The 14,948-nt window shown below is 42.7% G+C and overlaps 1 protein-coding gene across 1 annotated transcript in view; it reads right to left on the bottom strand.

Moving 5' to 3' along the window:
* Nucleotides 1-449: 449 nt before the first annotated feature.
* Nucleotides 450-14,948, bottom strand: part of ETF1 (eukaryotic translation termination factor 1) — a 69,949-nt gene continuing 55,450 nt past the window's right edge. Inside the window, exons 10-11 of the mRNA XM_040344698.1 lie at nt 5,858-6,005; nt 450-3,765 (exon numbers count right to left, since the gene is read on the bottom strand). Coding sequence (XP_040200632.1) covers nt 3,683-3,765; nt 5,858-6,005 — 231 coding nt within the window. The 3' untranslated portion in view covers nt 450-3,682. The remainder of the gene's footprint in view (nt 3,766-5,857; nt 6,006-14,948) is intronic.

The raw sequence follows: 14,948 nt of genomic DNA, 5'->3' as shown, positions 1-14,948 counted from the left end.
GGGAAAAAAGGACGCCAATTTTGTTTGGGAGCCACGTCGCACGACCGCGCAATTGTCAGTTAAATCGACGCAGTGCCGAATCGCAAAAAGTCCTCTGGTCAGGAAGGGGGTATATGTGCCCAGTATGCAAGTGGTTAAGGAATTGTCCCATGTGAAGACTGTAAAGGCCACTTCTTTAAACCAGTTCCTCACCTAAAGAGCATACTGGCTAGGTAAGCTTTAAAGCAAGAAAACCTGCAACGTCACAAGGAGCACAGAATTAAAAACAAACATGGGCCAACAGAAACAATATTTTTACATACTATCCCAACAGGCACAGAAAATTTGAGGCGAGGGCGAGTTGGGACTTTTGTCTGTTTTCTGTCCCAATCAGGTGGGAAGAGTAGTCTCACCTCTGTTGTGGAGAAGGGGAAAACGACAATATAATATAAAGAAAACACTACAGCAAATATTCTTAAATATGGTTTAATACTTTTCTCCATTTCTGTACATCACAACACCAAGTTATTACTGCTTGGGAACACTCAATCTGAGGATAAAGTTAATTGTACCCCATTTTATTTGTACATATATGTATATGATGTGCCACTGAAAAGAACACATTAAGGAAATATAAAAATTTTGGCATCATTTCCAAATATAGCAAAAAGGAAAAAAGGCTAATGCATTGAATATTACAGTAATGTTGTGGACTAAGTAAAATATCTTTCCAAACCAATGCAAATTTACATCCAATTGATTTTCTAAATGTCTATAATATACCCATATACAATGGCATCAAGCAGTTTGCCAATCCTGGAGGAGAGGATTATGACACTGAAGTATTTTATTTTTTCTAGAGATCATTAAACATAAAAAATAAAGTATTACAGCGTGGTCTTCGGGGACAATGAGGCTTTGCGTACAATGTTGTTTTAATCCATATAAGGTTTTTCTCCTGTTTAGAGGCCAGGTTTACTTCAATCTGCCCATGCTGACAAGGGGTCCCAGCATGTTAAAAATGCCCTGTGCAGTTTTGCAAAATAGTGTTTTGCCATACCTGCAGACCTGAGCTGGCATCCTCCAAGCCTGACATACACACACTCCCATATGGTTTAAATCCTCTTTTCACTGGTAGCACGTGGGCACGTCAGATGCTGGCTGCTGGTTCCCAGTGTTCTCCCCCCCCCCCCCAAAAGTCACGCATGCACACTCCAGTGCCCAAGCTTTGCTTGTATAAAAGATCGAGAGCACTGTACTCGGGCACACAGGCCTCCAGGAATCAAACACCTAAACTATATTTTGCCAAAGGGAACAGGGCATTTTTTTTGATACACTGGGGGCCCCTTGTCAGCATGGGCCATTTTAGTGAAAATGTAAACTTGGCCTTTAACAGGGGACCATGGCACAGGAGGTGTTACGAAACTCAAAAATCACAACAATGTGTACAGGCATGGGTAAAAACCATGTTGGACGTGCATCCCAGAGATTGTTAACCATGCCGGTGCACTTTTGCTTGAGGAATACAGAACTATGGAGAGGGTTCCACTAAACATGAATCACATGCAACATTCATAAGTTGGCTTCTACAGACGACATTAAAAAAGTGTTTGATGCATTTTTTTTTTTTTTTTTTAATGCTGCTTACAGGAACAGACATGTAATTTTTAATTCAAAAGAACAATGTTGGCATCAATATGTACCACATATAAAACACAAGTGCCTGTAGCTTTTAGACCTTAGCATGCACTGAGTGCTGTACAATAGACTATTTTGGGCTACTGATTGGCAGTTTGTGATACTGGTCTGATCTGCACTGCAAGCCAACAGTACATGGTGGCATAACCCCTTATTTATCACTCGGGCATTATTTAGAATACTCCTGCAGGCCTATGCTAAGGCCCTGGGCACCAAATTGTGGCATGGGGCAAAGGATGTACACAGTCTCACGTAATGGTAAAAGTTCCATTGCAGCTGGAGTATTTAAGCAGAAGTGGAATGACAACTACCAGTGGGAAAGTTATGTATAGTAACATATGTCAACACTCATCTAGGACTGCTGCTTAAATCTCTCCTCAAAGGTTCGCTTTAATGACTGAATTCTGTATTTCTCAAGTAAAATTGAAGGACAAACAACTCTTGTATAAACAAAATCTCAATTAAGCTACATTTACTTAAATCTATTAAAGCTAAACTCCAGGAATGTGACAAAACAACCCTTGCAGTGCCCCCCCACCCGCCAGGGTTAAACACTTGTTTAGTCTATGGGACATAGACTAGAAGACTTCAACTACTCCTGGCTCTGGCAGACGCCCTCAAACCACGCGACTGGTCCCCTGCATCCTCCTAAGGTTTTTCGGTTGTGCCCTCCACCATGTGCCATACGGGTTGCCTTGCACTGCACATGATGCAGATGTCCCATCCAGTTTGGAGCTTTGGAAAGAGGACAGTGCCAGAGTGAGGAGTCCAGTGAGTAATAATGCATGTTAAGCTCCCACTATACTGAACAAGCATTTAACCTTTGCATTGCTGGGGAGAACTGTCACATTCTTGTAGTTCAGCTTTAAAGCATAAAAAGATTATAGCATTTTGAATGCCCTCTCAAATAAAAGCTCATCAACAGAGATATGGGCTATCCCCACCCACAGTGCATATGCATCTACTGGAATTTTGTTTTCTTCATTTTAAGGCTCATATAGTAATGGACAGCAAATTGTGCCCAACTACACGTTACAAGAGAACTTGCGCACTTTCCTGTGTGTTAGCTGCTTATGGAAGCACAATATGAACTTTAAAGAAATCATGCAACACAACTGGAGTTACAGACCTAGAAGAGTAAATAGTTATACTTGGGAATAATAAGTCACAAAAATGACTTAATAAAATACATTAATAAAACTGAGCAACCAGTTCAAAGAATCATTAATGTCAGAATTTTTTTTTAATTTTTTTGTCTCTAAATTACACCTGTTAATTGCTGTGGCTGTAAAAGGGTTACCATACATACTTTCCATGCTCTTTATCAGACATTTGATAATTCGGATATTTTCTATTTTAAGCTACAGAAGTGAATGCTGTGCATTCTGCATGCTCTGTGCTGCCTCTTGCAATTTTAAGCTGCACAGCATCATGCAAAAGAATGGGATATTTTGCATTTGGGACATAGTGCATTGTTTTTTTTAATCCAAGGTCAGTGGATAGTATTTCCCTCCAAATTAAGCAGCACAAATCGATTACAATATATTTTGCAAATGTCTGCTATACAATTTTAAACTTTAAAATGTGTGCTAGTCCCATCGTTTATCCCAAGATCCAAACACAATATAACATTTGACAGTTTTCCCATTATGCAGAATAAAAAATAAAAATAAAAATAAAAATGGTGTTAATTTGCATGGATATCTGAAGCATTGTTTCTGCCTGTGTATAAAGATAAAAAATAATAGAATACAAGATCAACTGATTTCTCAAGTAAAAACTGATTTGTCAAACATGTCCAGGCGGCATGAATGAACCTTGCAGATGCATTCACTCTACATTATGACAAAACAGAATTTTATTTCTTATATCCAATGCTTATTAGACAAAGTACTGGAAATGTTCAAATTCTAAGGCAGGGACATGTATGTCTTTCACCACAAAATTTCTTCTTGGGTTGGATGCTGGAGGGTTAGGCACACATTGCCAGACCCATGTCGACTACCTAGTAGTCATCAAGGTCAAAAAAATCATCTTCTCCACCTTGGTAGTCCATTCCTTGGAAATCAACTCTGTACCGCAAGATACCTGCAACAAACAATGTTTTCATGAGGCAATATTGGCCGAAAAAATAATGAACACTTTTACTGACTGAAACACTTTTAAAGTATTTAAAACCCAAATATATGATTTATTCTTTAATTCAGGAGTTACAAAGGTGGTTAAGGCCTCATGCACACGGGTGTTTTTACAGCAGCTTCTAACTTTTTTTTAAAGGTTAAAAACACCCCTCTGTTATCTTTTGGCCTCATGCACACACAGGCTTTTAGGAGCTTTAAGTGGGATAGGCGTTTTTAAGCTTTAAAAAAAAAAAACACACACAAGACCAGCGCGTTCTGACGACTGGCACTAGAGCTGTAAATATGCCCAATGCCAGTAAAAACTGCTAAAAAAAACGCAGCTTAACGCTGGATGCAGACCCATTAAACCTTGTCGGGCATTTTGCTGCGTCTATTCAAAATCAATGGTTCCCTGTGGCAGCCCATTGATTTCAATAGAAGTTGCACCAGAAGTCATATCATGATGATGCGACTTGTGTGCTTAGGATCCTCAAGGAACCCGTCCCACCCCCCCCCGCCAAAATGAAAAATAAAAAAAAAAAAATAAAAAATATAATTGGTGTGGGGTTCCAGGGGAGAAGAAATCGGAAGAGACGCCGGAGCCGATTTAATAAATTACTTAAAAACCTGTGTAGCATTTTCATTTGACACTTTTTGGGTGAATGGGTAGGGGTTGGTTTTACTCAACCTGGGGACAAGGTGCTGGGTGGAGGGCGCAAAGCCGCCCCCCCCCCCCCAACCCAAAGTGCTTACCCCCCCCTCCCCATGTTGAGGGCATGTGGCCTGGTATGGTCCTTTCCTGACCTGCCGGGCTGCATGCTTGGATAAATGTCTGGTATCTCTTGGGTGCGGGTGGGGGATTTGGGGAACCCCATGCCAGTTTTAATTTTATTATTTTCCTATTTTGGCAGGGAGTTTCCCCTTCAGCACACAAGTCGCACTGCACGTCAGTCAGATCACCATGATCCGACTTCTATTCAAATCAATGGGTTCCCATTGAGAACCATCGATTTTGAATAGAGGCAGAGAAAAGCTGATGAAAACTAGCACGGCTAAACGTGCATCAACGTCACTGCAAAGAGCTACTAAAAGACATCAGATTGCGTTCTGTACAAAAAGCATAGGTAGGCATAATCTTTCCTTCCATTAAAGTAGTGAGGTGAGATATAAATATAAAATTAACATTTTATACTTACCTGATCTGTGCAATGGTATTGCAGAGTGGCCTTAAACCTTCTCCGCTGGTGCTGTCCACTCCCCTTCTGTCTGCCCCCATAGGAAACTGCTTGCTATCCATATGCACAGAGCACGGCACTTCCTTTACAACTACCCCCTATCCTCTTCACAGCACTTGATTGACAGAAGGAGCCATTGGCTCCCGCTGCTGCCTCAGTCTCTATGAGAAGAGTATGCAGTCCTACACAGTACTGGAACGATTATGGACTCGGTAAGTATTGAGGGAGGTGGCAGTTGTATGGACAATGTGGTTATGCCAACATACAGAACTGGGAAAAGATCCTGGGTTTCAAGGTGCACACTCAAAATTTTATATAAAAAAATAAATAAAAAAAAACTGACCAACTCAAAATCTGACACAAGCTGGCCATACACAAATTGAAATTCAGCTGGGACCAGCCAAAATTTCAAACCATGTATGGGCAGGCTGATTGTACCTTAGTTGATCAACTATGGTACAGTCAGCCTGATGGATTTTTCTACACAAAAGCTATAGCCACTAGCAGTAACCTTTGCAGTCTGCCAGACGAGAAGGCCCCCCATGCGTACCCCCACCTGCAGAATACAATAGCGCGCCCCCCAACACTAAATGCGCTGATGGGGGAATCTAGCAAATTTCTTTCCTTCCAACCGGCATGAAAGGAAAGAAAATAAAATTATCTATGGCCTGCTTAAGCCATTATCAGTTTTAGAAAAATATCCTATTCATTTAGTGCTTAATTCTTTGGGTGACGTTGAGTTGATGTAATGAACAATTACTTTATACATACATATTTCAATATTGATTAAACACGAAATCCAGTATAATTGTATTCTCCATTTACCTCCAATGCCACCAAATCCTTTTACAAATTGAGATCCTTCTTGTGACTTGTCTGTAACAATCTCCAGTGTTGCTCCAAATTTTTTGTAGTTATTAGCAAACCACTCTAGTAGAGGCATACTCTCTATTAGCTCATGTTCTTGTCCAGTCTGAAACACACACACACACACACACACACACAACATGACAAATTAACATTTAGTTTGAATAGCCTGTTTTTATTAAACATATAAGCAAGTCTTAGTGCTTCATTCTTTTGTTCCTCTTGGGTAAATTGCTCATAGTTGGCTATTGTGTGCAACAGCACTGCCTCCTCAAAGATTTTACTCTCCAAAGACAAATTTGAGAGCCAATTTTTTATGCTGCCCTGCAAAGGCAAAAGCAATTGTGCAAAATAGTACCATTTAGAAGTAGAAACACATTTTTGTATTGTACTTTCCCTAAAATCTTTAATGTCCGAGGGACATAGGAGTTCTTAAATAATCCAGGTATACTGCTGCCTACAGGAGGCTGGGACATAATTTTCTTTAAATCGGCCATGAGGGACACTGGAATATGAAGAAAGACAAGAAAAATATGGAATTGCCACAACTAAGTGAAGGCCAACAAGAATTGTTTGGCTGGACCAAGTCCCAGAGCATTATACTAATGGGAAATTCAAAGAGCCATACCATGTCCAATGAAAAGAATGGTATAATTGAAACGAAAAAAATAAAAATAAAACTTGCACATATTAAATAGCTAAATCTTTAATTCAGCAAAAGAAAGAGCAGAAAAGGCTTTAGTTTAAACACTCCTAAACCCTGACTTCAGGGAAACCGAGGTTCCATTATACAGAAAGTATGTTCTACGATTAGACATCCCACAAGATAGTTATGAGAAAAAAAGCTCTCAAAGAAATAAAACCTAAAAAGATAGGCAGGAATGGGCTTAGTGTTAGTGCCATTTAACCACTTAAACCCCAGGTCATTTTGTTGCTAAATGACTGGGCCACTTTTTGCGATTCGGCACTGCGTCGTTTTAACTGACAATTGCGTGACGTGGCTCCCAAAATTTTTTTTACGTTTTTTCCCCCCACAAATAGAGCTTTCTTTTGGTGGCATTAAAAAAAAAAAAAAAAAGTCTTCCTCAGTTTAGGCCGATAAGTATTTGTCTATATATATATATATATATATATATATATATATATATATATATATATATATATATATATATATATATATATATATATATATATATATATATATATATATATATATATATATATATTTACTAGTAATGGAGGAGATCTGCGATTTTTATCGTTACTGCGACATTATGGCAGACACATTTGACACATTTTTGGGACCAGTCATTTTTAAAGCGATGAATGCTATAAAAATGCACTGGTTTATGTGAAAATGACACTGGCATTAGAGATGTTATCCACTAGGTGGCGGTGTAGGGGTTAAGTGTTCCCTAAGGAGTGATCCTTACTGTAGGGGGGCGTGGCTTGCTGTGACACTTCACTGATCGTGTTGCCAATGACAGGGACCATGATCAGTGACCGTGTCACTAGGCAGAACGGGGAGATGTTGCGTTTAAACAAACATCCACCCGTTCTCTCTCTCCATGAGACGATCGCAGGTATACCTGCGGCGATAGAGTCCGCGGGACCCGCGGGCACGCTCACGAAGATCGCAGCGGGCGCACCCGCAACAACTGCTTCTTAAAGGGGACATACAGGTACGTCCTTTTGCCTGCCCGTGCCATGCTGCAGACGTATAACTGCTTTCGGCGCGCGGCAACCGGTTAAAAAAATAAATAAAGAAGAAAAAAAAAGGGATACCAATCTGAATATCAACTCCTGCATGAAAAGGTTAGGCAGTGGTGAGGGAATATCGAAATTCAGACAGGTGTGCAAGAACACCAGGACTAGGAGGAGACAGCCTTTTTGCAACCAACATCCAGATGTGTTCCTGGAATGGGATAATCACAATCACAACCTGCCAACTATATGGCTCAAGGATCCTCAAAACCTACACCTAAAAAAAAAGAGCAGCATGTGTGGTTGAGGGGGATCCTAATACTATTACTGGGAACATCTTCTGGTAGAAAATCAAGGATCCAAGGAGACTTTCCCAGAAGATATCCGTGTGGCCAGAGAAAGGGGACATATTTTCCAGCGATAAGGGCCCTTTATCTGCCCTAGGAGAATCTGCAGTAGCGTTTCAGCATATATCTGCTCACCATCTATGGGAATACAGGACGTGCCTGTGATGGATATTTCCTTACAAGGAAGGGAGGGGCACTCAGGGGGTCTCACTAATGCCGCGTACAGACGGTCGTTTTGTGTGATAAAAAAACACAACGTTTTGAATCATGAAATAAAACGACGTTTTTGAAACTTCATTTTCAAAAACGACGTTGCCTACACACCATCATTTTTTAAAATGCTCTAGCAAAGCGCGGTTACGTTCAGCACGTACGACGGCACTCTTTTCCATTGAAGCTAGCTTCATAACTTGCTTCTGAGCATGCGCGGGTTTAAAAACGTCGTTTTGCCCACACACTATCATTTTCATTGACACAAAAAACGACGTTTTGAAAAACGACACTAAAAATTCGAGCATGTTTGAATTTTTTTTTTTGTCGTTTTTCAGAAGACATACAACGTTTTCCCCACACACGGTCATTTTAAATGACGTTTTCAAAAACGTTGTTTTTTTTCATCACAAAAAACGACCGTCTGTACGCGGCATAACATTGAGACCACTGGTTAAGTGCTAATGGTAGTGTATTGAGTCTAGGAAAAACAAAATTGTAACAAATGGTACAATAAACATTGTCAAGCCAGCAAGGAGACTTTAGGGATATCTCCTAAATGAAGTACAGTGAAGTGATGAAGTTAAATTCAAAGGATCAACCTAGAGAAGAACTTTGACAACTTGGGAACTGTGTGTTCCAGTGAACAAACTTCATTGAGGAAGAGGATATGCATGTTAAAAGGGAGTCTTAAGCGTGATTAAGGGTGGGTGGTTAAAGACAGGTGAAAACTTCAGGGATGTGCGTGGTGCGTGTTCTCAACTCCCAAAACAGAGACAGAAGTCAAAAGGGAAATTCCAGGCAAAAAGAGGGAGGGAAGAGAATGCTAGATGAGGATGTGGAGAGGGCAAGGATTGGAGCCGACTAGCCTCACTCAATGATGACCTAAGAGTACAAATGCTAAAAACCTGGTAAAGCTCAGACTCAGTGTTTGAACTGCTAGAATCCATGAAAATGTATGTCAGGGAAAGCCCGAGTATAAATGGGGATGCCAGGAAAAGGCACTGTGCTAAGTACTATGAGCAGGGTGCAGAACTAATGAAAAACCATGAAGAGTCAAATCCTTAAGAAGAAATTGTCAGGCACCAATTCGTGTCAACCATCTAGGTCAAAAGCTCCCTTGGGGAGGGATAAGGTTGTGTCATGCATTGCAAGGGTTTAAGAGCTTCACGACCAAATTGGAAGCGCCTGACAGAACAACCAACCTCCAAATAAGTGGCGGCATCCCTTCATGTAAATGCTAAACAAAGTACCTTTGGCTTTCATGGAAAATAGGCTATGAACTGCCCTCGATACTACTGCTATAATAGAATAAGGAGAAAATTTCCGCCTCAATGTCCACAAACCTACTGCACCATGGCAGGAGCATCAGCGAAATTAGCCAAGGACAGTGTCAAATTTGACTACACTGCACCAGAAAAGTGCCCATCATTGTGCCCCTGTAAATATTACATTCCACATACCTTGTTTTCTCTGTAGTTCATAGACTGACACAGCAGCATATTCTTGACAGTAGGGCATTAACCTTCTATCAGGAGAGGACTAGGCAGAAACATATTAACGTGTTAATACAACTTTAAAACTGTAGAGTATCGTTAAGTAGGCGGTCCCTCTGGGTACAACCCCTCTCCCTGCATGCAGCAGCTCAGTTTGTCAAAAAGCAGTACCAAAATAAAAAAAATAAAAAAAGGAAGGGAGGGCTGAGTGCTGTGTCGGTCCATGAACTACAGAGAAAAGGTTTTTATGGCGAGTACAAAAATCCTATTTTATCTTGTGTTCATGGACGGACATAGCAGCATATTCTTGCCAGTAAGAACGTCCCCAAGCAGTGTAAATAAAATAAAAACAACAACGAGGGGTGGGAACAGCAAACAAACTTCACCCCAAACATAACTAGAGCTCCTCAACGGAGGAGTTGCAACCTTAAACAACCGCCTGCAAAACTTTGCGGCCGAAGCAAGCATCCGAAGATGCACTCACATCAACCTTGTAGAATTTTGTGACAGTGTAAACGGATGACCAGGTCGCGCCCTTACACACCTGGGAGACAGGCGCCTGATGTCGGAAAGCCCAAGAGGCAACCATCGCCCGGGTTGAATGCGCCGTGACATGAAAAGGAGGCGCCCGCCCTTGCAGGGCAAAAGCCTGAATCACGACCTGTCTGATCGACCTAGAGAGGATGGTCGACAAGACCGCCAGGCCCTTCTTAGGACCAGCCACTGAAACAAACAGTGAATCCGACCTCCGGAACAGAGCAGTAGCAGACAGGTAAACACACAGAGCTCGTACAACGTCCAAGGAATGCAACGCAGCCTCTTTTGGATGCGACGGTCGAGGACACAAGGACGGAAGTAAAATGTCTTCATTGAGATGAAAAGCCGAAACGACCTTAGGAAGAAATGAAGGCTGCGGACGTTGCACCGCCTTAACCTTGTGGAGGATCAGATAAGGAGCCTTGCAAGACAAGGCCGCCAGCTCAGAAACACGTCTGACGTAATGGCCACCAAAAAGGTAACTTTCTTCTGAGAGTGTCAATAAAGGAATCTCTAATGTTTTCAAACAGCGGTTTCTGAAGTACCGAGAGGAAAAGATGCAAGTCCCACGGAGACAGTGGAGGTTGCACCGGAGGGGCCACATGTCGAACCCCCTGTACAAACGTACTCACTAGCGAGTGAGCCGCAAAAGGCCATTGAAAGAAGATGGCCAAGGCTGAAATCTGCCCCTTAATAGTACTTAAAGGGGTTGTACAGGTAAAAATTCTCACCTTAATGCATTCGATGCATTAAGGTGAAAAACCATTATGCCAGCCCCCATTTTACTTAACTGGCTTTTCGAAAGTCCCATGCTCGCCCCCGTCATCCTCGAGTCGAAGCCCGGTAGTTGATTGGCTGCAGTGGATGGATTGAAAGCAGCGCAGCCATTGGCTGGCGCTGCTGTCAATCACATCCAATAACGCCGGGGGGCGGGGCCGAGTGATACAGCGGCGGCTATGGGGAGCGCGCCCGCAACAGCTACACACCACAAGAGCTCATCCGCATGTCGTTGTTGCAGGGAGGAGCAGCGACAGCCAGAGGGACCCCAGAAGACCAGGATCGGGGCCACGGTGTGCAAAACTTTTTGCAAAGTGGAGGCAAGTATAACATGTTTGTTATTTAAAACAAAAAACAAAAAAAATTCACTTACAACTCCTTTAACCACTTGACCACCGGGCCTATTCTGGCACTTCTCTCCTTCATGTGAAAATCACAATTTTTTTGCTAGAAAATTAATCAGAACCCCCAAACATTATATATATTTTTTTAGCAGACATCCTAGGGAATAAAATGGCAGTCATTGCAATACTTTGTCACACTGTATTTGCGCAGCGGTCTTACAAGCGCACTTTTTTTGGGGAAAAAAATCACTTTTTTGAATTAAAAAATAAAACAATAATTTTTGCTTAATTTTTTTATATATTGTGAAAGATAATGTTACGCCGAGTAAAATGATACCCAACATGACACGCTTAAAAATTGCGCCCGCTCGTGGCATGGCGTCAAACTTTTACCCCTAAAAATCTCGATAGGCGACGTTTAAAAAATTCTACAGGTTGCATTTTTTGAGCTACAGAGTAGGTCTAGGGCTAGAATTATTGCTCTCGCTCTAACGATCGCGGCGATACCTGACTTGTGTGGTTTGAACACCGTTTTCATATGCGGGCGCTACTCGCGTATGCGTTCGCTTTTGCGCGCGAGCTCGTCGGGACGGGGCGTTTTTAAAATATTTTGTTTTCTTATTTATTTTTATAATTTTTTACACGGAAATAAAAAAAAAAAAAAATATATCACTTTTATTCCTATTACAAGGAATGTAAACATCCCTTGTAATAGAAAAAAGCATGACAGGTCCTCTTAAATATGAGATCTGGGGTCAAAAAGACCTCAGATCTCATATTTAGGCTTAAATGCAAAAAAAGAAGAAAAAAAAAAAAAAAAAAAAAATTCAACTGTCATTTTTTTAAATGACAGAAAAAAAAAATGTTGCTTTAAGACGCTGGGCGGGACTGACGTTTTGACGTCACTTCCGCCCAGCAGAGATATGGGGACGGGCGAAGGAGATTTTTCCTTCAGTCTCGTCCCCAGTCACTTGCCGAACGGACCCGATCGCCTCCGCCGCTACGGTAAGCGGCGGAAGGCGCGGCGGGGCCCTCTCCCGCCACCGATAACGGCGATCTCGCGGCGAATCCGCCGCGGAGACCGCCGTTATCGTTTACAGGACCGTCGGCACTAAAGATGCATACCTCGGTTGTGGAAGCAGCTGCTGCCGTTACCGAGATATACATCTTTAAAAAACAGGACGTCTTTTAGACATTAGGCGGTGGGCAAGTGGTTAAGGCAAGCTTTTGGTCCACTTCATGCTGTAAAAACAGCAGGATCCTGGAAACAGAGTATGCACGTGGACGCCACTTCAGCTCCTCACAGAGATGTAGGCCTTCCAAGTACGATGATAAATCTTCCTAGGAGGAAGACTTCCGCGCCCTCAGTATGGTAGAAATAACCGAATCAAATAAGGCAACCCACTATAGCGAATCTTCGCTGTCTCAGCAAAGCCATAATTGGGCCGAGCATCTTAGTGAAAACCCTTGGCACTGATGGCAGGCCAAAAGGGAGAGCCACAAATTGGTTGTGGTCGCCTGACCGCAAAACGCAGAAACCTCTGATGTCTGACAAATATGGGGACATGCAAGTATGCGTCCTTGATGTCCAAGGATGCCAGAAAATCCCCCCGGGATTGAATGCCACGACTACAGAATGTATTGATTCCATCCTGAACTTTCACAAAGCAGTTCAGGGCCTTGAGATCCAGGATCGGTCGGACCCACTCTTTTGGGACTACAAACAGGTTTTAATAAAACCCTGAAACCTTTCCAGCAATGGCACGGGTACGATCACCCCGTGCGCCAGCAGATCCTGTACTGCCCCAAACAGGGCAACCCGACGAGTTAGAGGAAGCTAAAGGTTTAAAGGGTGGGGAAAAAAAAAAAATCCGTTTGGAGGGCAAGAGAGAAACCATCTTGTACTCTGAGAAAACTAATTCGCAAAAATCCACCGGTTCGGAGAGCAGTGAAGACCGAGCCGCGAATGTGCGAAGACGACCCCTCACCCAAGTGTCAGGCGGGGGCAGACCTTCGTGCGGTTGCAGGTTTGATCGCAGGCTTGTTGGGCTTGCAAAACTAGGGGTGCTTTTGTCCCTCAGCAGGTGCCTTATCGTTCTGGGAGATCTTACCTGCAGCTCCAGGCGGACGAAAAAACCTGCTTATGAGCAGAGAACGAGGGCCCATTCCTACAAACGTTGCTCCTGACCCTTCCTGGATTGCGCGAGCAGAGTACTCTTACCTCCTGTGGCATCCTTGATGAGGTCATCCAAAAAGCCTCTCACCCTTAAAAGGTAAATCAAGCAAGGCCGCCTTAGAAGCCTGGTCCGCGGACCAACATTTTAGCCAAATCAGGCAACGCAGTACCACCGTATAGACTGAGGCCCTGGACAGCAATGGAATCGTAAGCCGACTCGCACACAAACTTAAAGGATCACTAAAAGAATTTTTTTTTTTTAGCTAAATAGCTTCCTTTACCTTACTGCAGTCCTGGTTTCATGTCCTCATTGTTCGTTTTTGCTTTGAAGTAGCTGTAATTCTGCTCTGATCTCTACACTTCCTGCTTGTCTGGCTCCTTATGAAAAATCTTATGGCAGCTTTTCACTGTGGTCCAAGCTGTGTGTATAAAACTCCTCAGAACCAGATTCATTTTAAAAACAAAACACTGCCCTGGACTTGTTTGTTTTTGTTCTGTGTCTCTCTCTACTTCACAGAAACCAGTTTAAAAACGAAAGGTAAACTAGAGGCACATTATATGATTGATTTTTATCTATTTTTAATAATTTTAAAAAGGAATCGGTTAACTTTTATGTCTCTATACCCTGTAAACAGTCATTTCAGCAAAAAAATTTTTTTTTCCTTTAGTGACCCTTTAAGGCCCTGTACCAACTGGTCGGCCAGCATAAAAGATAGATGAAGGATGGATGGCCGCACTCCAAAAACCCTACAGGTTGTCTTTTATTAAATGAACAGCAAATACATCACCAGATCAAAACAGGAACAGGGGAACAGCCGACGTTTCACACAAAATCAGTGCTTATTCATGGCTTAACTCGTGATGCAGCATTTTTGCCCACTAAGTAAGCATCTGAGACACCAAGGCCCGGGCCACAGCCGGACGCACTGCTGATCCCACCACCGTGAACAGGGAGCGGGCTACCGCCTCAGCCCTCCTGTCCGCAGGTTCTTTGAAAGCAGGAGCCCCCTCCACCAGAAGCGTGGTCACCTTGTTTAACCTGGACACCGGGGGGTCCACAATCGGAGAAGTAATTTTTAGGAAATTCCCCTCAAAGGGATAACGGACCACTATACATTTGGGGACTGAAAAGGTCCTTTGCGGAGGTTTCTATTTCTTGTATAGAAGTTTTTCCAGATAAGGTACACAAGGAAACACCTTTTCAGTGCGGGTAGGCCCGAAAGGTACCGACAACTCTGTAGATGCACCCGTCTTATCCTCCAATTTAAGAGTATCCCGCACTGCGGTGACAAGTGCGCCAACAAGTGCCCTATCCTGCGCTGACCCGACACGGAATAATTTTCACTGTCCGAATTGTCGTGGTCCGCATCTTCCGATACATCATAACCCGGGCCGGGAGCAGTAGCTGGGCCCGAATCTGTGTCGGACATCCCCGAAAGATGGTGGGGGGCTCTCCTT

Source organism: Rana temporaria, chromosome 3, assembly GCF_905171775.1.
Source record: "Rana temporaria chromosome 3, aRanTem1.1, whole genome shotgun sequence".
Classification (NCBI taxonomy): domain Eukaryota; kingdom Metazoa; phylum Chordata; class Amphibia; order Anura; family Ranidae; genus Rana; species Rana temporaria.
This window is presented reverse-complemented; position numbering and strand designations above follow the sequence as displayed.